The following is a 27,170-nucleotide window of genomic DNA, read 5'->3' as shown; positions in this document are numbered from 1 at the left end:
GCTTTTGGTGGACACCTTTCACCTTATCATTAAGCCTATGGCATGATGAGCTGCCTGCGCTGCTGAATCAGCTGATTTTCCTAATGTGATCAACACGTCTTTGGCCCGGTGTTGAATGGCCTGTTTTGGAGCGGGAGTCGGAGATGAAGAGGTGATTACTGGGACCACTCTAATGATATCACATGAGCTATGAGGGATCAGGGCTGTGGACCTTTAGATATGTCACAGTGACGAAATGTTTAGTGGGCTGCTGGAATGATACCAGAAAGGTCTGTGTTTGCCAACATACAGACTAGAATGTCAACTCATCCATGATGGCTTATTTGGCAGAGAAAAGGAACACTCCACACAGGGCTTTGAAAAAAGCACTTTGAGTGGTCGGTGCAGTTCCTGTAGATCTGGATGGATGTGGTGTCAGACACGTGGATGAGTCCTTTGTCATGGATCCTCCGTGTGAGACAGTCCCTGCCTGACTGTGGAGGAGACTTCAGCAGACACTTTGACTCCATGGCAGCCACACGTAGGCGGCTATCAGCTCACACAGTCACGGATGAAAAGGAAATTAGCCTTGTTTAACACGATTAATTTCTTGGAGGATTTTTAGGGTTTTTTTGTTGTTGAATCGCGGCAGTTCTGTTCATTCCTTTACTGGGTGATGGAAGGGAAAGTTTTGTAGATGTCCCCACTTTCACCCATCAGAGCACCTAGTGGAAAAAAGCAAGCTATTTTCTTTACTGGGAACGGCTTAGTGGCAGCCAAGAGCTGGTGGAAGTGGTGTCTTTGTTCTTTTTTTTCTCCAGCTTTCCTCACAAAACTCAATTGGAGATCTGCTCTGAATTTTCCAGTACATTTATTTCTCCATGAATGTTTGCATATTCCAGTGATTGCTTTCTAGCAGGTTCAAATATGCAGAAATGGCAATATCCTCCTCTCTTGGAAGTAGCCTATTTTACATTTCGTAATTATTTTTCCAGGAAATGGTCAATTCTTCCACTTGCATAAAGAGTGAAATAGCTTCACAGAAATATTTTGAAGCCAGACATCCTGATTAACCATCTGATATATGATTGCAGTTGTTCAATTTGAAGTCTCATTTAGTAGCGTCTACAAATATTCATTTGCTAATCTAAGCAGACATTTTTAATGAGAATCCTTGTGCATGTTCAAGCCCCAGCTTGTGTGAAATCTGATGACAGTAGTCAGCAGGCGTGCCGCTTGTGGGCTACAGCTTGGACATGTCTTAATTCAGTCCTATAGGAAATGTAGTAAAGCAAATAGAATGAGAGAAATCCCAGGAGCGTGGCATCTCGTGGTCTCCGACATTCAAGCATCATGTGAGGATGCTGGCCAGATGCCAAGCGGCTTGCGCACGCCACCGTAACATGACTTGTGCTGGGAAAGTGCGAGATCGTGTGCTCACTGACCGTCCGCTAAACACCCTACCCGTCGCCTAGCGCAGCTCCCACGCCCGGCATGGCTCCCACGCTCAACGCCTTCGGACCACAGATTCATTTCCTTCCCAGGGAGTCGGCCATTCAATCCTATTAACGGCCATTCGAGAAGCGCTTGCTGTTGAGGGGCCGTCATTATCACCTGGAGCTTCTCCTGATGCATTAATAGCTGACCTTCTCTTTGCGTGCCACTCAGGGCAGAGTGGCAGGACCAGCAGCTCCCCTGGTCAACACACTTACACCCAGAGACTTCACAGGCCCCACTGCCATCACTTGGCCAGGGTTAATAATAGTCTCTTAATAGGCTTACCTGTCAATGTGCCATGAGTTGTGAACTCATAAATCAGATTTGCCTGTGTGACATGAAGAGCCATACATGTTTATGTCACTTGCACAATTATATAAAGTGTCGCGCACACCCTTAGTCCCCCCCCCCCTCTTTATCCCCCTCCTCATCCGTGTCCTTACCTGGCAGTGAACTGTGAAGGAGCTTACCGAGGCGTTGAGGAATTGTATCATATTAAACTGCTGTGTGTAATGAGTTTTGGAGCGGGAGCGGCACAGTGTGATAACCTCTGTGGAAGGACACTGTCTGAGCTCTCTGGAGGAGCAGCATGGCAGCCCCGGGGGTGGGTGGGGGGGGTTGCTGGGGTGGTGTGCTGTGGGGTAGGGTGGGTGGCAGGGCAAGCATCGGTCTGCATCAGATGGCTCTGTCAGGGCAGCTGGCTTGAGTTACAGCCCTTCCTGTTTGATGTGACTGCAGTCACCTGTTCAGCGTCGCAAACAAAAAAAAAAACACCACTTTCGACCAGGGCTGCAGTGAAAAACATCTCAGTCATGACTGCTCTACGACCAGGGCTGCAGTGAAAAACATCTCAGTCATGACTGCACTACGACCAGGGCTGCAGTGAAAAACATCTCAGTCATGACTGCTCTACGACCAGGGCTCTACGAGTCATGACATCTCAGTCATGACTGCACTACGTGAAAGACTAAACCCCCCGTGGCCCGAGCGCTATGTACGAGAGAGGAGATCCTAACGCCTGTGTCGTGTCTCTTGTCTGTCCACAGGTGTGGCGGGCGCTGGCTAAAGAGGAGCGGACAGAGGGGCTGTCCCTGCGGCCTACATGAAGGAAAGGGAGGGGGAGGGGGGGGGCCGGTGACCACAGCTCAGACCTTCCCCACTCACAGGTGAGCAGCAGTGTTATGTGTCCACATTTTTATTGTTGAATTCGTTTAGAAATCATTCAGATGTTGCCAGAGTATACCAGGTTAGAGTTAAGCATTTGAAGGGCTTATAGCTAAAGGTGCTTTATGTTTCATCTCCAGGACTGCCATACAACTAGCTTAACCTATAGAGGCAATTGCTATTTTTTCTAAGTATGTGACCCCAGGGGTCTTGAGATGTTTTCCTCACTTTAATTGTGGTGTAAACAATGTACGACATAAGTGGTCAATCCTCACACTGCTAGTTCCTGATACAAAGTGGTGTCGTGGTGCTAAATAGACTATGTCTGTGTCTTTGTGTTTGACTTTGTTCATGGAGACTGTACACGTGTCTTTTTGTGTGTCTGTGTGGTGGAGTGTGTAACCAACGTGGCATTGGTCCAACCTTATGGGCTAGCATGACATGCACACACCGCATGTTGCTTTCATTTGGACCACCTGGGGGACCGTAAGTAATATAGTTGAGCTGAGGGCTCTGTTAGTGTTTATGTGCTGAGGTCCCCCCCTCTCTTTCTCTCTCCCTCCCTCTCTCCCTCTCTCTCTTTCTCTGTGCTCTATCTTTCTCTCTTTCCCTTTCCCTCCCTCTCTCCCTCTCTCTCTTTCTCTGTGCTCTATCTTTCTCTCTTTCCCTTTCCCTCCCTCTCTCCCTCTCTCTCTTTCTCTGTGCTCTATCTATCTCTCTTTCTCTCATCTTCCCTCTCTCCCTCTTTTTGTTCCCTATCTATCTCTCTCCCTCCCTCTCTCCCTCTCTCTTTCTCTGTGCTCTATCTTTCTCTCTTTCCCTTTCCCTCCCTCTCTCCCTCTCTCCCTCTCTCTGTGCTCTATCTCTCTCTCTTTCCCTTTCCCTCCCTCTCTCCCTCTCTCCCTCTCTCTGTGCTCTATCTCTCTCTCTTTCTCTTTCCCTCCCTCCCTCTCTCCCTCTCTCTGTGCTCTATCTCTCTCTCTTTTTCTTTCCCTCCCTCCCTCCCTCCCTCCCTCTCTCCCTCTCTCTGTGCTCTATCTTTCCTCTCCCTCCCCCCACGCTGGTCTGTGCAGGGCTCTGCCCTGTGTCTGGCTCAGGCCCTCGGGGCTCCAGCACCTGCATAATGGAACAACAGAGGAAGGGAAGGGGAAAAAGAAAGGGAAAAAAAGGAATCAGATGACTGTGTCTTATGTTTCCTACTGCCAGTGTTTCTTGTCCTTTAACTTTCACAGAGAAAAATATTTTTCAAAATTGAGCGGGGGGTGTGTGTGCAATATTTTTGAATTCACTCGATGTTAACTGCTGTCAATATTTGGCATGAAACGGAGAGAAAAAAAAATCTTTCAAATGGCCTCTCACTCAGAGACACATGTGTGTAATGCAAAATCTATCACTCTTTCTTTTATTCTGTCAGGGGATTAAGAATTGGGGACAGCCGGAATGAAATAAATAAATCAATAAGTGTGGAGAGCGGTAGTGGGTAATCTTGCTTAGTGCAGTGTGAATGCTAAGCAGTGCTGCGGCCTGACAAACATCTGCCTGGCACACAGCTGAGAGGGATAAACTAAAGCGATTAGTGCGCTAACGTCAGCCTGCTGGAGAGGGCCTGCCTGCCCGCCCGCTGTCCTGCTCCTCTCCCGCCCACACATCCACCTGGAGCAGTGACACGGCCAGCCAGAGGCTAGCCTCCCACAACAGCGCTGCAGCCCCGGCCGGCCACCAATGTCCATCCCCACCCTTACAATTAGAAACCCATTAGCTCTGTGTATCAGGTAATAATCGTGTGAATCTTCAACGGCCTCACAGTTCGCTTTGTTTATAATTCAAAAGGTTAGACTTATTTCTGTATGACAATGCATCATGCATATTTAAACTGTTCCTTTTAAACTTGCTATTAAACAGCTGCTCTTTTTCATTAAATGAGGGACATTACATAAATAGCAGTCTCCTTTTTCAAAGAAGATTAAAAATGCTAGATATGCTGTAGTTTACTCCATTGTAAATACTTCTATTAAAATTAAATTGCTATCACATTAAAACAAAATGGGCCTAAAGGATAACTTAGTTACTGTTCTATAAAGCAAAAATATAGCAAGCTGGCTCCTCTAAGAAAAGTATTATCATATCACACTGTAATAAACAGTAAGTGATTTGTAGGTCTATTTGCAGTAAATACCTGTGATACCTGTAGAAAGAACTACAGTGTATATCATGGATTAATTTGGCTAATATGACAACACAGGAGGTGATGATATGTAGGCTAGTGTCAAGATGCATTTAAGTTATGATTAAACAGTGGAGTCAGAAGGTGTGGGGGTGGGATGGGGTGGTATGTGATCTAGAAGCGGGGTCACATTTGTGCTAAATAGCGTGCAGTAGGAGCAACATGGAGCAGCCACAGATGCTTCCGGCAAGCTGTTGTACCAGACGCTGATCCTGACCACAGCGCTATTTGGAATAAGTGCAGCAGATTAATAGGGATGTAGTGTATATAATGAAACACCAATATTCATAATGGGGTAAGTGGAGTCTAAATGTGCCCTCCACAGAGGCACAGATGCTGGAGAAGTGGAAGGATCTTTTCTGCCGAGCTGCGAAGGCAGACTGCTTCCCTATGTCATAACAGGCTAAAGAGTCTCTCTCCCCTGTCTCTCTCCCCTGATCTGTAAGCCATTTTACACCCCAGTACTCCTCGTAGACATGCAGTAGCCCACAGCAGTGCGCAAGACGGGGTGCCAGAGGTCACCCACTCAGCTGCACTGTGCCGAGGCCAATGTGTCAGACACGCGCGTGCTGATCAGACCCCTTAGCGCCTCCTCTCCGTTGCCCCATTTGCTCGGCGACCTTCACGCCGTTCCAGCCTTTAGGAGTCGTCGCAATCAAATGGTCTTTCCTTTCATACCAATAGCATCATCCCACTGATCTTCATATCCCAATGAGGAATGCTGTATCGGGACAAGCTAGCCTATATGGAAATCAGAGGGAAGTCTACCGTTTCCACTGTGTGTACTAGGGCTGCTATTATGGATTCAACTGACATATTTATGCGTGCATTGCCAATGCAGGCACGTGCCAGAGAGCCCAGGGTATATGGCTGCAAATGAGTTTGACAGTGAGGCTTTCTGGAAAGTTCTCTTTTAGCGGCCGCTTGTGTTGCATGGCGCACATGATAAAGAGAAGGTTGTCAGCACTTGCTGGATTAGCTCACGCCACAAGAATTAACATCACATTCAAGTTTTCCCTTTTTTCCCCCTCGTGGATTTCAGGGACGTTTGATTTATGTCCCCCCGCAGTGCCACCCTCTAGAAAATACACTCTTCAGAAGCACGGAAGATGTTGGGCACAGTGCTGTTATTTTTGTGTTATTTTTGGGGGGTGGGTGGGTTCTTCCCTCAAGCAAGTGTCTTTTCTGTTATTGTATAACCCGAGTGTTTCTTGCCTTTGTTAGCTGGACGTTTTCCCCTGTTCTATTTTTGCTTCTCATGCTAAATGAGCACATACAGTACATGGGCAGCTCACATGTTCCACTGCTGGACAGATGCTGTCATGTCTTTTTTTCTGGGGCAGGAAAAGTGACAGTCTGCTCTGTTTTCTTCTGGATGTCCTTAAGCTCACTCGCTCCCACGGGGAGCCGGGCCCGTGTCCTTTCTGAGGCGGCTGAGAGTGCCACCCACTGTGCGCGGAAGAGTTTGTTTAGAGGGGTCGAAGGGTGAAGCCGGTCGTCCAGGGACTCTAGCTGGCCTGATGGCCAGTTACAAAACAGCATGGCCGTGTGCTGGGCCCTTTTTTTACTGGGCCAGCAGACAGATTGGGTCTCTAACATTCACAGCCCTGGCGACGTCTTCTGCTGGGTTATTAGTGCTGAAAAAGAATTAGTCTACAGCTCCTGTATTTTCATGTGTCTCTTGGTGTTTTAAGCCCCCAACGTCGTCTTCCAGGCAGCGCTGCATGGAAGGCACTAGGCCGGGTTAGGCAAGGGTTAAGGATTAGGTGCCTTGAAGTCGACGGTCGCAGCGCTACCTTGAAGTCGACGGTGGGGGCTTAAAACACCATCAAGCATTTCCATGTATTCGTAATGTTATGCTCTAGGGGCTATTTGAAGCTGCCGTTTGTTGCCATCAGTACTGGGGTGTTTTATTTATTGTATTAATGTGGACAAAAACGATCTCTTCATGTAGTAACATTACAATGTCATGTGTTCCTTAAAGTGGCTTTCAATGCTGATGTGATGAATCAGGTCTGCCTTGGACGCGTGTTGTTTTGTTCTTTCTGATGGTCAGATCACGCCCTCTGTGGAGTGCGCTCTTAGCCTTATTAGTTGTTGAGCTGAGGGAATGCTTTCCTCAGGCCTATCACTCGGTAGGAAAATAACATTTGAACCTTGAAATGAACATAACTGCCTGCCATCGCTGACATGAAGCTATATGATTACAGAAGATGTTTTCTCCTGGCCTGTCAGGCTGGCCTGATGAATGGCTGTAATATACTCGGCATCAGGAGTGGACACATTCATTAATGGGCCTCCATAATTTGAACGATACACTTCGAATGCCATCGCAGCACAGAGGCTGATTGTCTCTCTGAATGATTTAATCTTGCTATGTTGTGTTCCCCTATTCATGTCAGCAAACAGCAAAACAATGTGCTCATTTGAATAATATCACAAATGGTGTGGTTACGGCCAGTCACGGCTCCTGAGCATGAATGGTGCCAGCTCACAGAGAGCAGGGAGACCCTGGGCTGCCACCACTGAGTCTGTGCCTGTAGAATTACACACAGCACACTGTACACAAGGCATATTTTGGTTGGTAGCCATATCAGGCTACAGTATGCCATACAGACTTAATGACTAGAAATACCATCGTGAGAAAGATGCTGGAGAAAAAGACAGATGGCTCTAATGTCAAAATATCTGCCACTACAACAACTTGCATAGCATTGTTATCAGCAACAAACCCTCTGAACTTTGCTCATTTCTTGCCAGTTATGTTTTGGCATGTTAAAGGTGCCATGTGTAATGTCCGCCAAAAAATCAATTCATACTCCACATTCCATAAAAGATGATGGCAGTATGCCTCCAGAAAGTGAGTTGGTCTACCCCAGAGTAACAACCAAGAAACATGTGTTGCAGTTTGGCTGGTGGTTATGTTGCCCGCATACCGCCTCCCATGGCCGAAACTGGTATTATGACACCTGTCGGCTGTGGCTAGTAATTTAGCATGCTAATTCAGGTTGATATCTCTGCAGCACTATACCTATACATTTTTTTATGACATCATCGCCCTTATTTCTTCTCATTCTTTTAATGCGTGTAGCTCATTTTTTGGATATTTCTACCTCAGTTCTTACACATGGCACCTTTAATGCATTATTTTGGTTCTGAAAATGTGTAATATTCTTTTGAAATGAAGTGGGTGACCTTAAGCATTAAACATGGAAGAGTGCCACCTCACTTTTATTTTGTCTCTTGAATTTCTTGTTCTGCAAAGACATTATAGAGCTTTTAGGAAAGCAGGAACACCCGAGTCAAGAGGGGCAGAGAGAAAGAGGCTAATTTGACATTATGATTTGCTACTCGCTAGGGATGGGCACGATAGTCGAAAAACTGTTCTAGACTATACACATTTTGATACGCCTATTCGGTTACTCTATAATGCATGACATTATTGTAGAAGTTATGCTACCACAGTAGCATAGCATAACATTGAAGTATGCTTACTATGCTACCATGGTATGCTGGGATAAGTTATACTACTATTTCACATGATTTTATTTTATATTTCATAACAACTCTAACTGTTTAAATGTCTATTAGATCTGCACTATTCTTTCTATTAGATCTTGCTATTTTAATTCAATGATTCAGCTCTGCGTCCCCTTGCCCACTGCTGTGTCCATCTCCCATCAACGCTGAAGCGGTCACAGTCAAGACTCTTTTCTTCTGGGATTCTGTGTTGGTGGAATGATTTACCGAATGCTGTGCTAGTAATGGCTTTGGGTCTTCAAAAAGCGTCTAATTGCGTCTAAAGATATTGCGAGTTGCGGTATGTTTATGGTTATTGCTATTATTCCTTTTAAATTCTATTTAGTCTTACTAATATTGGTATTTTGTAAAGCTATTTGATTTTCTTGCTTTGAACAAAAGCATCTGCTAAATACCTTAAACATAAACATAAATATGAATGTAGCTGGTATTGTCCTGTATTTGGGACATCAATTTCATTGTGGTGCAGCCTAACGCTTTGTCTGTTCAAGTCAATTACTTTCCCCTGAAATGAGTTTGTATTCACTACAGAAACAAAGACAAGAGCTGCCAGTTTTGAGTGGACGTTTTGATGGACTCTTTTTCCTGAGGGCCTTATAGTCTGTTTGCGCTACTCTTTAAGTGAAGGTTTTGTGATCTATTTTAAAAGGTTTCTGTATTGGATGCTTTAAATAAACAAATGAACAAATGTGTGGCTTGTGAAATATGAAAGTCTTTTCAACATCAGTAACAGGGCTAGAAAAGGGCTAGAAAAACACATAATGACCTTCTGTATGTCTCAATTGCAGATTGATGGATGCACCGTAGCATGTCAGTTTTCATTTATGGTGGGAATTCTTTTCTTATCCTCTTCTGTTTTTCAACAAGGAAAATATGCAGCTCATTTCTATGTACTTTGTACTTCATGAAACTATGAGCGACCAGACCAGCTTTAAAAGTCTTATTTACTGCTCTTTCACTTTTATGTATGATGGATTGCAGGTGAGGCTTTTTCACTTTGTACAGCCTCTGTTGATGAACTCCCATTTTAGTCTCATTTGACAGCGATCATCTTGATACATTACATCCATGTCTGCTCACAGCTCTGCCAATCATATATTCTCATTTGCGCTATTGAAAACTCAGCTTTTATGAATTCCATAAAGGCGTACAGATGTTCTTGGTGTTTTGTTTCGCCCTCCTTCAGATTTTTTTTTTTTCGTTGGCTCTGTGCGCATGAGGCTCCACACCTGCAGATGTTGCGCGTTAAAACCGCAGGCCTGCAGCTTCTCGCCAGCCCTGGCGGGATCGTTGAGACAAAGCAATTAAGTAGCGTCTGCGCAGGAGATATTTTATGGAAACGGTAAGGATGTGTGTGAATGCGCGCGAATAGAGAGGAATGCGGCGAGCGTTATAAAAGCAGCAGGGGAGTCCGGATTCTGAATGGAAATGATTTCATCAGAAGTGAGATTTCATCCAGGCTCTACACCCTCCAGAGGAGTGGGGAGATGAGGGGAGGAGGGGCATGGGGAGGAATGTGAGGAGGCTTGGATTTAGGTCTGCATGTTCTCCTTAATGAACACAGACAGCACAAGGGGGGAGTCGGGGGTGTCCTTAAGATTGTGTGTAATTAGCAGAAGAAGTCCCAAACTCACTCTTAAGTTGTGATTACAGCGAGGACTGGTATTCAGAGTGGAAGCAGATCTGGGGTGGGGGCAGGGAAGAAGAATGCTTCAGGGGGTCAGGAGTTGTCTGAAATCCTGAAAAATGGGGATTCCAGAGCTCTGGTCTCTTCATCTAAGGTCTTACTGGAGCCGTTATTTAAAAGCTTTCCTTTGAGTAGCATTTACATTGATGAGCAGGCGACAGAGTGTTTGATTGTGGACTGGACTTTTTTTTGGGGGTCCTTTCAAGCAACAGTCACAGTTCAGAGAAAGTCTGAAAAGCCTGCACCAACTTCAGAGAATCTCTTTCACACACAAACCACAGCGAGACCCCCACCGAGGCTTTTCAGGCGGCGAGCTGCTCGGCCAGTTCCGCTCTGGAGGTTCGCTTCCCTCCAGAGCCAGATACCAGAGAGTGAATTATTTGCAGTACTCTGACCCTCCTAATTGAGAACGGCTGAGGTTGTCTCTGGGTTGCGTCGTGGTACGCGGTGGCGGGCCAACCCCATCCATCCTGCTCCTGCTCTGCTCTGACTGCTGGCCCTCGGAAAACTGACCCCGTGCCTGGTCTACAAAAGAAAGTCAAAGTATTTATGTCGAAAGGGGGGAGCAGCAAGGGGAGCGCGAGAGAGAGAGAGAAAGAATGAAAGGCAGGGGAAACATTTAGACAGCTGCACGTGTGGCGTCATGTAACCTCCTGTCTGTCAGAGGAGATATTTCTGTGGGGCCCCCAGGCTCCTGAGCAGCCTCAGCACTATCAGCGCCACTGCGCCCTGTTGATGGAGAGGGCCGGCCGGGGCCAGTGGTGTTCCTCTGCTCTGAGTGTGTGCCACGCTTAAAGGGCCCTGCATAATGGGAGAGTTTACTCATCTGAAATCACTCGAGCCCTGGGCTTAATGGGAAAACAGAGTGGAATAACAATAAGGGTTGTCATATCACGGAGTGCTCTGCGATGATGGACTGTGTTATTTGATTATCGGAGCCTTTTACTGCTCTTAGTCATGGCGCTTTCAGGCCCCACTCTAATGATAAAATACTGTGTTGCTATGCAGGGGAAAAAACATTGAATATTTGACATTTAAACAACGCCTCAACCACACACTTACAAACCACACGGCTTGGATCTGCCTGCACTTTGCCTTTGAAATACTTGCATCAGGCATGTTTTGATGAATTGTACTCTGTGCAAACATGTTTGCACTAGTCATTTCCAACGTCTAAAAAATATTTTCTCATGTCTTCTTCGACAGACACAAACATATTTGACAATGTAGACTGTGAATTTTTCCTGTCACATAAGCCTCTCTGAGAAGTGATACTCATCTCTAGCGTGGTGGAAGGCTTCACAGCAATCACAGCAATCTTATGTGTTATGATTTTCCCTTTTGGTTTCCTGTTGACTAGCTCCTAACCCGCTGGGCTGTGACTATTGTGGCAGGATGGGATGTGGGTGTTTTTGTAACGATGTGGGCGCTCTCTCGGTTAACCCGCTGGCCTCAGTGCTATCGCCGAGTGAAACCTGACCCTCTGGCCGGGGGCCGGCGAGGCTGAGCTCACGCCGCAGCTGCACAGAGCCGGGCTCCGCGATCGCGAGAGAGAGAGAGCGAGCTGCAAGGACACGCCAATATTTTCATTCCCCTCTTCAGGCATTTCCGAGTGCTAACAAAGGCAGAGCGAGGTGATGAAACCGGGGAGGAAGCTGTTTTTCCAAAAGCAGCGAATGATTTGCTGCGCGTGCACTCGTGACCTCTGCTAACAGGAGCTGTTTGCTACCGACATGGCCCTTTTTTGACAAGCCATGTTTTCTGCAATCCAATTTATGTGGTGTTTGTACAAACGGATGGCTCCTTTGTGCTGTGTTTTCATGTTGAAGTCTGAATGCTCCTCGAATGACTGCTGATGAAAGCCAATGATTCCTTTTTTTTTTTTTTTTGGTGATCAGATTGGTGTTTGTGCTCAGATTCACTGGCCTAATGGCTATGGGCCAGACTTTTGTCTGTGTGTTATTGAGAATTGTGTGATGCACTGAGCATATGTTTTTAAACCCTGGTTCCAATTTTCCCTGGTGTTAAGCCAGCTCACTCCGTCTGAGTGGGATCATTCTTGGCCGGGCTTTTTGGAAAGTTATATGCCACAGCTTGCAGCTCAGGTCACCATCTTGAAGAAGTGAGTACCCTCTGGGCACTGGAGCTCTTTTAATGCCCCCTTTAAAGCGTTTTCCTGTTGTTAAACGAGCCAAGTCCAGAGGAATGCCTGTCCCCTGGAAAGGAATCTCACTCATGATTTTTTTGCTTTAGTCCAGTCCTCTCTCCCATTGACTGGCCCTCCTTTTTTTCCACTGGGATCGACACATCTCGAGGGTCTTTGACAAATGGATGCCAATAAACAGGGATCTGGCTCTGCAGACTAAACAGCGCTGGTAATTGTTAGGTGCCTCTTTTTTTGCACGCAGTGAGAAGGGCCAGCATCCGCCGGGGCATTCTTCTTGCCTGTGTCATGGCTGTTGATTTGTAACTTTCCCCACTTGCACGGCTGTGGCTGTCTGGTCCACTTGGCTGGACTCTGGGAGCCATGCTGCAGGCTGGCACTTGGCAGGCTCTGCTGTTTGCTGCTCTTCTTTGAGTCTGAATGAAAAGGCAGCCATTTGAACTCGTCCAAGCCTACTGAGGCATTTACCAGTTGGGAAGTTAAGCCATTAAAAATATGTGCTGTTCATCTGAAATAGTAAAAATTCAGTAATTACTAATCAAGCTGATACAAGGTGACGGTAATTGAATATGAATGATTATAATCCCCCATAACAGTGATAACTTTGTTTTCCTCAGTTGCAAATTGTCAACGAAAGCCTTTGATAGTCTCTCTATGCACCTCCCTGTGTGGATTTTCGGCAGCCTTTCAGATGAAGACTCACTCTTTGTAATAAATAAACACTCCAAGACACAAAAGGAGCCAAAAGTTGAGTCTATTTTCAGTGGGAGAAAGCATCTCGGTTCAGTGATGTGCTCATGTCCTCCTGTCAGTCGCTTGCAGACGACGGTAAACAGTTTTGATCTGCAGCGCTGTGAAGCCAGACTTACACTCTCCCAAGGGACTCACATGTGCATGAGATCATGAGTGTGTTTTGTCGGATTGTTTCGAAAAAGCAATTGAAATTCAAATGTAATCTCAGCAAATGGTGCTCGGAATCATTATGATTATTTTTTTTCTCTGTACCGCACGTTGCAGATAGACGCTGTTCTTTCATTGATGACCTGTGCAGCTTGATGCCGCTCTCCCTCAATTATTGAGTTCCAGCCCAGGCAGTGCAGAGTGCACAGTGAAAGCCTCCTTTCTCTCAGTAGTCTTACATCACCCGTCATATGACCCATTATTTCTCTCGCTCCCCCCCCCCCCGCGCGCTTTCTCTCTTTCTTGTCTGGTATGTTTGGGTTCTCGGTGCCCTTGGAAAAGGGCCTAACAAGCGGAGCGAGGGATGTGGGGCGGCCGACTCTGAGACGCCCGTTCCGCTGACCCCGTGAATGTAAACAAGGTCTGACGCCACACGTAAGACACCTGCTCGCTAATTGGCGCCAGCACATTGGAGGAAGTCTCCGTGGAAACGACAGCCTGCCCACTTTGCCAATCAGAGCAGACCTCAGGACAAGCGGACATGTGACGAGTGGCTGACTGTGAAGGGAGGCTGGAGGGGTAAAAATAAAAACAAAATAAAATAAAATAAATAAAGTGTCTCAGGGGCCTGAGCCCTAAATGAATTATTCAGTTGTGCGTATTGCATGTTTTGGCTGTCACTCTGCTTAATGGCACGTGTCCTGGGATCCACTGGAGATTAATCCACACGTAAGACGATCACAGTGTGTGAGGAGGCTCTGTGGGGCCGCTGCTTCCGCCGCCCTGCACCGCCCAATCAAAGACAGAAAGACCAAGTGGAATTTATTCTGCCTCCCGAGACGCCTAAATGAACAACTGGCAAATCAATGGCTGCCTTTGTCGTGTAATTTGCTGTTGTGTGGCGTAATAATGTATTGCAAGCAACTCTTTTGCTCTTTGCATCAATATTTTTTCTCTCTGAAAAGCACTATCCACCCAAGTCTCATTTTTTTATTACAAATATTGGTAAATTGCTGTTATCTCTTTGTTTCTTTTATTGAGACTTATTCAGCTTTGTGAAGGAACACAGTGCCAAGCCTCCTGTCTGAAGCATCCCAGTCTACTCAGTAAACTGTGCTCAGCTCAGCTCAGCAGGTTTCATGCCAATATTAGATCCTCTGAACATTCCAGATTGGTAAAGCGAGTATGCATTTGAAGTGCAAATAATCCTACACGATTTACATTACTTGACATACGAACATGAAGCCATAAATAGATCTGTGATTTATTGCAGCTGCCTGGTTGATGTGTTAGAAGAATATTGGTGTGCATGTGTGTGCGTGTGTGTGCGTGTGTGTGTGTGTGTGTGTGTGTGTGTGTGTGCCTGTGTGTATGTGTGTGTGTGTGTGTGTGTGCGTGTGTGTGTGAGTGCGTGCGTGCGTGTGTGTGTGCGTGTGTGTGTAGTGGCTTTGCTCGTCCTCTCGGCTGCACCTGCACTAATTGTGTGTGCAGCTGAGTTGTGCAGGCTGAGCTCCAGCTGGGAGTCCTTGTCTAGTCGCCTCGCAGCCTCCATCAGCTAAAGACCCCAGAAAGTCGCTCCTTGACTGGGTTAATGAGTGTGGCGCGGAGACAATGTGGTGCCGAGCCGCGGCCACATCTGAGCCCAAACCAGGCTCCTTAGCCTGTCTGCGGCACCCACACCCACACCCCCACCCCCACCGCGCCCTTCGCCCACCCGCAATAAATTGCTTTCATTTTCCGCGCCTCCGTCTAAAAGAAAGTGCAGCCTTTCTCGACTAGCTCTCCATCATAGTAGTTTTTCTCCTTTAACGCTGTGCAGTAGCTTTGCATTCGTCAGCCGTGTCCTGCAGGGCAGCATATGCAATGGACTGCTCTTATTGACTTAACCGAGCCCGGCCATTTACTTCTTCTTTGACAGTTTGAACACTGTGGAACCCATCGTCTCTCTGATGGGAGGACACTGAAGTCCGTAGTATAGTATTGCCTGAAGTGTGCTTACGCAACTAATCGAATCGCTGTAAAGAACAGTATGAGCACAACTACAGCATGTTGCTCTTCAAAGAATATCTGACATTCTGATATTCAGACCTTACTTGCAGTAAGTCTTAGGGAGTGACTCTCTTAGACAATCATTACCTGATCACTGGACAGGATGGTCACTTGTGCATACTGTGCATCTGTCAATCTTTCATTTTCTATCAATATTTCATTTTGTTACATGTTATATTTTTTGAAACATGATGAAACATATTTTCATTTTAAGAATGCATAACAGGATATTCAAAATTAATGTTTCTGTTATCTGTTACCACCTTACTTCTCCAGCTGCGGTTGGTTTTATGAAGCATGGCATGCCACAACATCACCTCATGATCAAAGACATTTTTTGGCATTTGAGTCTGAAATGAGTGTGCTTTGCTAGCCTGTGGTAGCGCTGGCTGCCTTTGTTGGCTGTGGCTGGGAGTCGTGGCTGAGCAGTGACTGTGACTCAGTGGGGGGGCTGCTGATATTTTCATGGCTGTTTGATATGTTGTGTCGTGTGAAACGTGAGAGCCCGACTTCTCCGCTGTTAATCTCACCAGAGCATCAGCAGCATGGAAGGCCTGGAAGGCTGATGCACAAAGCGGCTAAACACACAGCACAGCCCCAAAGCAACCCATTAATACACTGAACATGACTCCTGTGTGCACAAAGAGGCAGCCGGCTCTCTCACAGAGGCTGACTCAGAATGTTCATATCTAATTAGAGTTCTGAGAGGTTAAAGTGAATCGGACTACGATTTGGGTTTTGGAAATCAAGCAAGCACCCTACACATTTAATTAGTTTTTTTTTGATAGGGTGTACTAGCACTTTTGCATATCGGTTTTGAAATGGTGCCATTTCAGTAAAAATCAGATTTATTTAATTGGGTATTTTCTCATGTAGCACAGTCCAGCAGTAACTTCTGAGATATTAAACCCAATACAATGTTATTTTCTACCTTCAACAGTCTCAGTAGAATCAATTAAATAATCAGTTTAATGGGACGTCCACGGTTGTGACTGAAGGTCGAATAGCTCTTTCTTTCTGCACAACAAATGATGTGTAATTAAATAAAGTCAGAATCACACGACAGGCCGACTGAAATAATCTCACTCAGTAGGGCATGCTCCACAGCTTATATCGTTTTGTAAGCAGTCACGCTCTTGCCTTTCCATTTCAAGTGGCTCTTTAGAAAATCAGTACTTCTCAACAAATAGCAATCTTCATATAAAGTGATTGTAATAGATGGCTGTCTTCGTGCAGTCAGGGAAGTGCTGCTATTTCACTGCAAACTTAATGTGATTTTGTTTCTCCTTCCCAGGCTGCTTTTATGATTGATGAGGATACACAAGTGGATTTGCCCAACACTAACGAACGAATTCCACAGCGTCCACTGGTAAGGTTTGATTTATGATCTTTCACTGCTCACCAAACCCGCTGACCCTTCACTCGTCAGCTACATGTGGTTGTGTTTACAGACATCTCCCTCTGATCTTCCTGCCTAGTGGCATGGTTACTAATGACGACGTGCCGGCATGTTGAAGAGCAGATATTTCTGGGGCTGCATGATTTTGTTTTATTTTTCCGAGCAGCAGGAGAACTGACTGTCTTACATGAGTCATAATTAGCAGAAGGAAATCTTTTTGAACCCCCACGACCCCCCCCCCCACCACCACCACCACCCCCCCACCACCACCACCACCCCCCCCCCCCACGACCCCCCACCACCACCCCCACCCCCACGACCCCCAGCCTTCCGTCCACACAGAGCCAGCGTCAGTTTATCATTAACGTCAGGCACGTTATTACCGCAGTGAAAGATGTTTATCTAATGTTGCATCAAGCCGGTGGAGGCATTTGTTCAGCACTGACGTGTGGAGCTTGGCATGCTGTGTGCCCCGTCAACTGCCATGCATGTTTAGCACACAGAGACAGCACTGAAGCTGTGTGCGTGTGTGTTTGTGTGTGTGTCTGTGTCTGTGCGTGTGCCGTGTGTGAGTCTGTTTCTCTCTCTCTCTCTCTCTCTCTCTCTGTGTGTGTGTGTGTGTACTGATGAGGCGCTGAGTAGCTGGAAGGTGAATGGTTTTGGTGGCATCTGCATTATGCTAATGCGCGGGAGAGGACTGAGAGGGTGGAACTACGGCTGCCAGCAGAGGAATGTGCAGCCCTGCCTGCCTGCTGTAAATTATACATGCAACCTGCGCATTCTCCAAGAAACACGGAGGGAGGGGAGAAAAGAAAGAGAAAGAGAGAAAGCAAGGAGTCATGCATATCAGATTACCTACTCTCTCTCCCTCTCTCTTACACACACACACACACACACACACACACACACACACACATCCACCAACCGTCTCTTACTCGCACACACAGATATGCTGATCGAGTAGACAGTCACACACATATTTATATGAGCGTAAACGCGCATAAAAAGGCTTATAAGCAAAAAATCTCTTTCACATACACACACACACAGACACACACACACACACACATTCATATCCCCAAACAGACATGCGCACACACACTTGCTTACATTCATGGCACAGATACACTCATACAGATCAGGACCAAAACAGTGGGGCAAATGTGCTGATAGTCTAGGCTGCAGAACCTCTAGTCACCCCAGCTGAGTTCCAGTCCTGAGCTCTGTCCTGGGCCCTAAGGGCGGGCGTTTTGTCATGCGTAACTGGTCTCGCTCAGGGCCTGGTAGGGGAAATGTTTTTGTAGCTGAAGGAAACTGTTATTTCCTCTGCAGTTGCTACATTTGAAAGGACTTTCAGACAACTGCAGAACTTTACTGCATGACGGCTTCAGGTAGCCAACGTCTATCTGAAAATTAAATCAAGGGATTATGTACGTGACACGGTGTCTTGTATTAAAATAGATGATATAGCCTCATCAGCAGACTCCCTTACATTTCCAAAGGTAATTACGCCGTCAAACCAAAAGATTGATAGGGATTAGCAGCCAATTAGTCAAATAATTTGTGTATATGACTGTGGGGGACCAGACAATTACGCATAGTTATACAAGGATTAATTTGATTGATATATATTATGACTGTTTCTATGGGTTCTGAAAATATTTGCATACTCCCATTTAGACCGTTTACATTACCTTATATCTTACAGGTTCATTTGGGATTCAGGTGGAATGCTACTTCACGAGTGGTATATAGCTGAATGTAAAGTCAGAGTCCAGGATTGTGAGTGAGGCTGTTGCCTGTATAGCACTGCTGCCACACATGGCCATGACAGCCAGCAGAGAAGACTGGTACACGCACTTGTGAGGAGTGAGAGTGAGCTTGTTAAGAGAATAGGATGATTTCCCCTGTCTGCCGCTATTAGGGCCTGGGAGGTTTCAGACTGAATGCCCAGGCAGCCTCCCCGGCTAGCACGTTGGCAGTTTGTGGGGATGTGTAAAAGTAGGTCACGGGAGTGTGGAGCATGTACAGGGGATTGCGTCTCGCCCCTGAAAAAGTGTGATAATCTGCATGGTTTCATACTGTGACACATTTCTGACATGCTTTTGTGATTTGAGAGGGAGGATTTGACTTTCACTATGAGCGTGCTCCGTGTGGCCTGTTGGGGTTGCGTGGGGGGGGGGCATGGGTGCAGAGTCACCAGGCCCCACCCATGACAAGCATCAGTAAACAAAGACCAACAACTGCCGCAAATCAGATTAGGCGCCAGAAATGTAAGAGGATTAATTTTTAAATCTTTTTTAGAGGTCTGGTGGTATAATAGACGCTAAAAACGAGTAAAAATCCTCCGAAAGTGTGCTTGATTCTCCCCAACTGTTGCAAATGTGATTTCATCCACTCCCCTTGTGGTCTGAAACATGGATGTGCAGCGCTGACCTCCCTGACCTCCCTCACCTCTGGAGGTAATAGGCTCTTAAAATGCGCGGGCTGTGATGTAAATGGTCCGAGGAAAGCCCATCTCAGATGCATTAACTGTGCACCACTTATCCCCCCCATCAGCCACCCAGCGCTCCAGGAGCTCTCCGCCAGTGGACCCCCCCCCCCGCCCACACACACACACACACACACACACACACACACACACACACACACACACACACACACACACTCCCGCCCTGCTCGGCTGCCTCACCCCCTGGTTAAGTGGGCATGATCAATGCTCAGCCGGATCATAAATAACACGTATGAGTTTCAGTGGGCTGCAGTGCAGGCTCGGCGGCGGCGGCGGTGGTGGTGGTGGTGGTGGTGGTGGTGGTGGTGGTGGCGGCCCCTGCCGTTTGCTGTGTGGCCGTGTCCTTTTCACCTTGCCCATTCAGAGCCAGCGAGCACTGCACTCCACAGGGGATTAAGAGATGGAGAGAGGAGAGGAGCGGTATTAAAAAGAGGAGAGGAGAAGAGAGGAACGGCATTAAAAGGAGGAGAGGAGAGGAGAGGAATGGTATTAAAAGGGAGGAGACGGGAGGAAAGAAGAGGAGAGGAATGGCATTAAAAGGAGGAAAGGAGACGAGAGCAATTGTATTAAAAGGAGGAGAGGAGAGGAAGGGCATTAAAAGGAGGAGAGGAGAGGAGAGGAGAGGGAGGGCATTAAAAGGAGGAGAGGAGAGGAGGTGAGGAGGGTCAGTGTGATTGGTGTGGCGGAGGTCTGCAGTCATGTGATATGCCTCCTGTGGCAGAGCAGAAGCTGTCTGCTGCAGGCCATTTCCTTTGGTCTGCCTCTCCTCGTGGCCACACACAGCACCCAGAGAAGTCCCTCCCAAGTGGCCTTTGGCCTGGTGGGGTGAGTTGCGTTTCACATGTTCAATATTCCTCTTCCCTCGGAACATGCCCAGGCTAGTTCCCCGACTCCTCCAGTGTGGAATGTGTGTACGGTGAAGGGCACAGGACATGCAAACTGCCCGTTTTCCATCATGACATCACAGTGCTGTTGACTCTGACCTCAGTGTGAGAGACCGGCCAAGCGTGGACCTCACTGCTGCTGCCCATTTGGCACAAGTGCTGTAGGAATATGACACAGCAGGAGTTGGGTTAGGCACTCCTTTGCTTTGCTTTGCTTTGCTTTGCTTTGCCTTGCCTTGCCTTGCTTTGCTTTGTAGGCTCTGTTGGTGAAGTGGGTTTGACTCCTGTAATGGCTGTGGTTTGATTTGGCAGAGAGTTTATTAAAACCTGTGATTTCACCCTGGCTTTTGATATAAAGATTATTTACTTTACTAAAGATCACCTAGGCTGCTTTCGGTACGTGAGCAGTTGTACTGCGACGCTGTGTGTTTTAGACAGTGATCTGATAGGTGTGTTTGCTAAAGAAAAGTGATGGATTTAAACTTGTAAAGTGAGGTGACAGACATCATTTTAATTGCCTGTAATGCGTATCATGCTCCACTGACAGATATGGACAATCTTGTTTGGTCTGATAATAACCTGTGCATTTGACAGCTGTTTCTTGTTATGCTACGCCTCTGACAAATATTGAAAGACAAGCTCCCCTGTCAATCATTAATGCTGATAAAAGCTTCAGCAAATAGTTTTAACCCCATTTTGTTGTGATATGATTGCGCTCACTCGTATCAACAGATAAAATGATTTCATCACTGAGATATCTGAAGCTCGATTTTGAGTGGAAAAATCATTGTGTAATTAGACAGTATATTTGACATGAACCCATTCTGCTCTTTGGAAGAAAATGGAAAAATAGTTTTTCAAATAAAAAACAGAGTGCAGTATAGCATTCTAAAATAATCTCAACTTTGGAAGATAGAGAAACGAGTGTGAGAGAGAGGTAGAAAGAAAGAGAGAAAGATAGAAAGAAAGAGAGAGAGGGAGAGAGAGAGAGAAGGAGAAAAATGGCGGTGTGTGGAGCCCAGTGGATTACAGTGGCCTGTCCGTCAGGGGGATGAAGGGAGGGCTTGAGGCTGTTTGTCCTCTTTCACTGACCTATGTGCTCACTCATTAGGTACTGTGTGTGTCTGTGCGGCCTTGTTTGTGTGTGTTTGTGTGTGTGTGTGTATGGGGGTGGGCGTTTCGTTCATCTGTGTGTGTGTGTCTGTGTGTGTTCAGGCTTCTGAATAGCTGAGTGAGTGCAGGCAGCAGGAAGCCAAACCCCCCATGTGATTACACACTTAATCAAATCAGCAGCTTGTTTGTACCCGCGTGTCAGAAAGGCACCCACTCTCCATTCATTGCCCAGCCGGAGCCTCCACACCACCCCTCAGCACGCCACCCTGACCCCTCTCCCAGTCCAGCCACCCTCACCTCCAACCACCCAGCCACGGCCCCGCAGATCACAGAGGAGATGCCTATTGGCGGCGTGTGTCCAGTGCCCACAAAGGATTTGCGCTGTGGTACTACACTGCAGAGAAGTGGTCAATGCTTCATTAGTATAGACCCTTTCAACAAGGTAAACAAAAACAATGCTTGAACGTTCTATTTGGGCCCCAATCTACTTCCTCTGCATTAAGATAACACATGGAATGTTAAAAAGGAAGTCTTGTGGGGCCAACTATGATGCTGATAATGGAACTCTCTTGAAAGGGTCCATAGCTCAAAACATACCATTTCTCTCTTGCGTTTCCTGATTCATCTTGACCGGAGCCCTGCTTGTACTGTTGTCTCTTCCGTGTATTTGTATGGTCTGCTTTATGATGTGTTTTTGTATGGCCTGCCTCTGTCTTATTTGTTATATGTTATATGTTTGCTTCCCACCGGTCTCTGTAAAGCACTTTGGTTGATGCGAGTCATGTTTAAATGTGCTATATAAATAAATCTGATTGATTGATTGATTGAGTATCAGTGGACTGATGAGGAGCTGGCCTGATGTAGCTGAGGTGGTCACTATACCTGCACGCTCGGCGCTGAGGAGAGGCTTGTCATTAAGCGGTGATCTCTGCTGATTGCGTAGCCACAATCCTACACCAGCGACGTGCATGCCAGCTTCCTGCACGGCGCGTTTTGTTTATCTTGGGCTTATTTTTCTCCTGGCGTTTCTGGCTGTGGAGCATCTGTAATGCATATGATTGGCGTGCAGAATGGGCTGTGTTAATGCAGCGCTGTAACTGCTGCAGTCATCACAGCATGAGTGCCAGTGGTGTATGCGCAAAGCCATGATGAGCCCTCGGGGAGAACATATTGATTGGGACATGAAACAAATGGCCTTGGTTTGGAGAGAAAAAGGGTACAGGGATTAAAAGAGCCACTGATCTGTGGTGGGCAGGCGGAAGGCAGAAACAGAAGAGAGAGGAAAAGAAACAGAAGAGAGAGGAGAAGAGAGAGGAGAAGCAACAGAAGAGAGAGAAGAGAGAGGAAAAGCAACAGAAGAGAGAGGAAAAGAAACAGAAGAGAGAGGAAAAGAAACAGAAGAGAGAGGAAAAGAAACAGAAGAGAGAGGAAAAGAAACAGAAGAGAGAGGAAAAGAAACAGTGTTCAGACCACGGCAGGCGGCTTTTTTTTCCCCTGTTTCTTTTTCTGGTGGTGGAACATTGTCTTGTGATGGAGTCACCTCTGGTTGCTGTGTGTGGTGTGTGTGTGTGTGTGTGTGTGTGTGTGTGTGTGTGTGTGTGTGTGTGTGTGTGCGTGTGCGTGTGCGTGTGCGTGTGCGTGTGCGTGCGCGTGCGCGTGTGTGCGTGTGTGTGTGTGCGTGTGTGTGTGTGTGTGTGTATGTGTGTGTGTGTGTGTGTGTGTATGTGTGAGAGAGAGAGAGCACAGCCCTGCCTGCAGATCAGCTCTGGCATCATGAGGAGCAGCTGCGGGCCACACAGGCAGGAGGGCGATGTAGGGGGGGGGGGGGGAAGCCGAGGTGACCTGATTGCTCAGCTGGCCAAGCAACTGGGAAGGAGAGGCCGAGTGGAGGGTCTGGTATCAGCGATGTCTCTCCCCGACCCTCCTCCCCCCCCCCCCCCCCCCACACACACACACACCCTGTCCTGTCCGTCCCTCCCCCCCCTACGCTGCCTGCTGCTGGTCTGCTGCCTGTCCTGACCGCCTGACGCGGCCAAAGCAGATTTGTTCATGAAAAATGATCTGCGATCACTCCCGTCTCTATCAGCTTCCAGATATAGACTCTCCCATAGGCCAAATCCCTTTTAAAGAGGGCTTTATCCTCAGAGGCCCGCCACATACACTCCAGCAGTCTCTCATTCTCAGCGCAGCGCAGCACACAATGCTGGGCGCAAGCTTTAGGCGTTTTTTAGGCGCAGTGCTTGCATGCGTGTTTTGGCATTGAGCACTGCATTACACATATTATCTCTGCTTGGGTGAATTCAGTTTTTCAGATAAGAGTTGGTGCCATTTCACAAATGAGATATGAGTAAGACAGGTTTATATAACAAAATATTTGCACATGCTTTATTGTTGCTTTATGGTCATGTTTTTGATTTGAATATGCTCTGCGGCTCCCGTGTGATTTGAGTTTGATATGTCCCTTGTCCTGCACACGGACAGCTGGGAAGGGCAAATCACTGCTGACCCGCCACATGGTTCGAGCTCCTCACTAAAGCCTGCTGCTGTTGACACGCTACAGAAATGTAGCAAAAGGGTGTGGGCGCACAGAGCTGCCTGTTTCATTCAGCCTTAACCAAACACACAACTCAGCTCAGCTAGTACCCCAGGACATAAGGCACAAGTAGCACTGCTACAGGATATGGGCTCTGTCTTTTTGCATTATGGGTGGATTTGCATTTGGGTGTTGTGTGACTGCCTGTGTGTGTTTGTCCCTGTGTTTGGTGCGTGTATGTGTGTGTGTGTGTGTGTGTGTGTGCGTGCGTGTGTTTGCGTGTGGGAGAGACTAGGCTGACCCTCTTTGGATCTTGTATAGATTAGTTTTTCAGCGTTTTTGAGCGGATTCCCTGGAGGCAGGAGCTCCTTTTCAGCGACAGGGCTTCATCTGCTCACGTCTCTCCCCCTCCCCCCGGTCTCCTCCCCTCCCCTCCCCTCTCCTCTCCTGTGTGTGGCAGCGCGGGAGCAGACCCTCAGCAAATGGGCTGCAGCTCTCCAGGGAGCTCCCCTCCCCAGACCTCAGCAGACACGGCACACGGGCACATGGGCTTACTCACTCCAGAGCTGAGGGGGAGGACACAGAGGGGAAAAAGCCAACCTCTGGACGACAACAAATGGCACACAAACCCCCTCTTATTTCATGGGTGGGGAGCCGGGATGGGGGTTGGGGCAGGCTGGACTTAGGAAGTGTGTGGGGGGTTAGGAACTGCAAGGAAATAAGGGGGTGTTTAAGTGTGTGTGTGTGTATGTGTGTCGGTGTGTGTGTGTCGGTGTGTGTGTGTGTGTGTGTGCAGGGTGTCCGCGCGGTAGTAAAAGGTAGTAAAAGGTAGTAAATAGAATCTACCAAAATTAAGGCCCTTGAAAGGTAGTAAAAGGTAATAAATGTAATTTGACTTGGTAGTACATTTTTCATCACCACCTCAATATATGAGTTTAAATTTTTTGCTTAATATTTGTGTCTACATGTTTTAACTTCATCTTGCCTAATTAAAAAATATATACGTGCTAACAGGACCTGAGTGAGTCGGAGTCGATAGCAATGACGTAGAAGTAAACTGTGTAGAGTTCCGTGGTTGACAGCCAACAAACAACATTTTCGCCTTTTTGCTTCAGTTGATATTACAGGGATACAAACAACACGCTTTTCGGTGTCTCCTTCACGTTGCTTTGGGCGACTTATATGAATCGTGCAGATCCGAAGAGTTTTTTAGGGGCCAGCGATGCAGGGATGCTTTTCGGCGACTCTCGCGTTTTTCACGTCATCTAGGCCCTACCGCAGGCTACCAGAGCTGCGTTTATCATATGGGCCTGCTGGTCTGGTGTCCGGTGCTTCTGTCACTCATCTAATAATATTTGTTCATGTAGCAAAGGAGCGGTAGATGTAGGCCTAGGCTAGCCTATCACTCTGATAGCAGCTAAAAAATATATAGGCTACACTCACTCCGTTAGGAGGCAACTCTCTCAGTTTACACTAGGCTACTTCAGCTGGACGTTTTAACAACTGTGGACTTGACTAGTGTAAGCTTTCGTTCAGCTGACGGTAGCGCTGCCATCTGACTGTGATCATCCAGAACCGTGCAATAAAATTCCACCTATCCCATCAGTAACAAAGTTCGAACTAGTCACTGACATAGTAACCGACAACATTTTTTTAACGTAACCTAGACCTAGTATCTAATGTTACGGAATTGCAAGAAAACGAGTGAAAACAATTCCTTACTTTTAACCACGCAAGTGCGCGTGTCATTTATTTAAACGGTAGAAAACTGAATCAAAGACGGAACTGTCCATCAACAAAAACAGCATGCAGTTTAAAAGTCCCGTTATTTAAAGTCCCAGACATTTAAAGGGACAGCGGTCACTCAAGACAGACCTACACCACAACTGAGTGATGAACGTGAAATTCTTTGAATAGCCTACAAAACACTGCATTTAGATGACAACTGCGTGAAGAACCACGCAAATCTAGTTAATGGCGAATTAAGTTTATGGCATTCACATTTAAATCATTCAATAGCCTATGAAAACTTGATCAGTTAAATTGTTCTCATAAAAGGAACAGCAAATTATACAAAATATTCCAAATAGGCTAGTTTTATTGCAGTGACAGAAAACTGCAACATATGAGTTTAAAACCATGTTAAATTTGAAAGCATCTAGCAAGTGACAGGAGGTTTTAGGGGGGGAAAGAAACTCTGTAACCTACTTGATTCCACAGTCAATGTTCAGTATTTGGCCTATAATTTAGCCTATAATATTGGCATTTGAATCCATGAAAACTAACCAAAATCTATCATTTCCTATCGACAACAGACCAGTAACGCATCGAATCGCATTGCTACACATTTTGAAGTATTGAAAATAATCAAATCATTGGCTTAAAGAATCTATATTTTATCAAATTGTGATTAAACTTGATTTACACTCCTAAATGGCATCCTTACCTACCTACCTAACTGTTGTTTTGGGAAGTATTTATCATGCAAGCATCGTGCATCCATGCTGAGTAATGCAATGAAATCATAGTTTTCAATTTTGCATTAAAGCAGTCCACTGATGTGCATGTTTTCACGGACTGCTTTGTGTCAAATGTGCAACAACAATACCATACCAATAATAATGGCTTTATATATCCATATAAATAGATTTCTGGGCCTATCCTTAGACTAGAGTTGTTTCGGTGGTGTTTGTTCTTCATTTTTCACCACACATGTTTGGTGTTTTAGCGTCATTTGTGCCAAGGTTATCATTCACCTTATTAGGGCTAAGGGCTGGTTAAGATAACTCAAGGGCTAGGGTTAAGGTAAGGACAACTGAAACTGAACTCCTCGACACTACAAAAAAACATTGTCATTGACAATGACCATACTTAATGATCACAATTAGAAATTATTAGTGTACCTAATATTTATGATTTATACCTTATAGCAAGTAGTAAGTGGTACCCCCCCCCCCCCCCCAAAAAAAAAGGGCTGCTGCTTGATGTCGTGTTGGTAGTAAAAAATATTGTGGAGGTAGTAAAAAAGGTAGTAAAAAGTAGTAAATTCAACTCTATGATTCCTGCATATACCCTGGTGTGTGTGTGTGTGTGTGTGTGTGTGTGTGTCATTATGTGTGTGTATGTGAGTGTCACTACTCACAGAGAGGTTGGTGCATTAAGGGGAGACCTCACTGAAGGATTAAGCGCCCCCTTTAGCCAAGCTTCCTTTAACTCCCTGTGGCCACTCTTAATGAACTTACTTAAAGAGAGGATGAGTCTATCCACAAACACACACACACACGCACACACACACTAGGGATTGATTAGCCCTTCATGTATTTAACCGACAGCACACACCACACACACCCTTCTCACTGGGGCTCCACTGCAGTCAGTGTCCCGTGCCCATGTGCAGCTCTGCTCTCTGTGTGCTGAGGAATGCTGGGATACGCTGGCGGGCGGGAGCGATGTGGAGACGGCGTCCCCGGGCCCTCCGCTCCGTTAATTACACGCCCAGACGTTTACTGTAATGAGGTCACGTCA

At 46.6% G+C, this 27,170-nt stretch overlaps 1 protein-coding gene across 3 annotated transcripts in view; it reads left to right on the top strand.

Moving 5' to 3' along the window:
* zmiz1a (zinc finger, MIZ-type containing 1a) overlaps nucleotides 1-27,170 on the top strand; it is a 116,356-nt gene that overhangs the window by 21,250 nt on the left and 67,936 nt on the right. For all 3 annotated transcript variants that reach the window (XM_076286209.1, XM_076286210.1, XM_076286208.1), the window contains exons 2-3: nucleotides 2,523-2,642; nucleotides 16,499-16,573. In XM_076286209.1, coding sequence (XP_076142324.1) covers nucleotides 16,515-16,573 — 59 coding nt within the window. In that variant the 5' untranslated portion in view covers nucleotides 2,523-2,642; nucleotides 16,499-16,514. The remainder of the gene's footprint in view (nucleotides 1-2,522; nucleotides 2,643-16,498; nucleotides 16,574-27,170) is intronic.

The sequence above is a fragment of the Alosa pseudoharengus genome, unplaced genomic scaffold, assembly GCF_046254945.1.
Source record: "Alosa pseudoharengus isolate Yale_2024_CS ecotype anadromous, Long Island Sound unplaced genomic scaffold, YU_APseudo_1.1 YU_APseudo_1.1_scf_15, whole genome shotgun sequence".
Lineage (NCBI taxonomy): Eukaryota > Metazoa > Chordata > Actinopteri > Clupeiformes > Clupeidae > Alosa > Alosa pseudoharengus.
The sequence above is the reverse complement of the archived record's forward strand: the minus strand, read 5'-3'. Positions and strand labels throughout refer to the sequence as shown.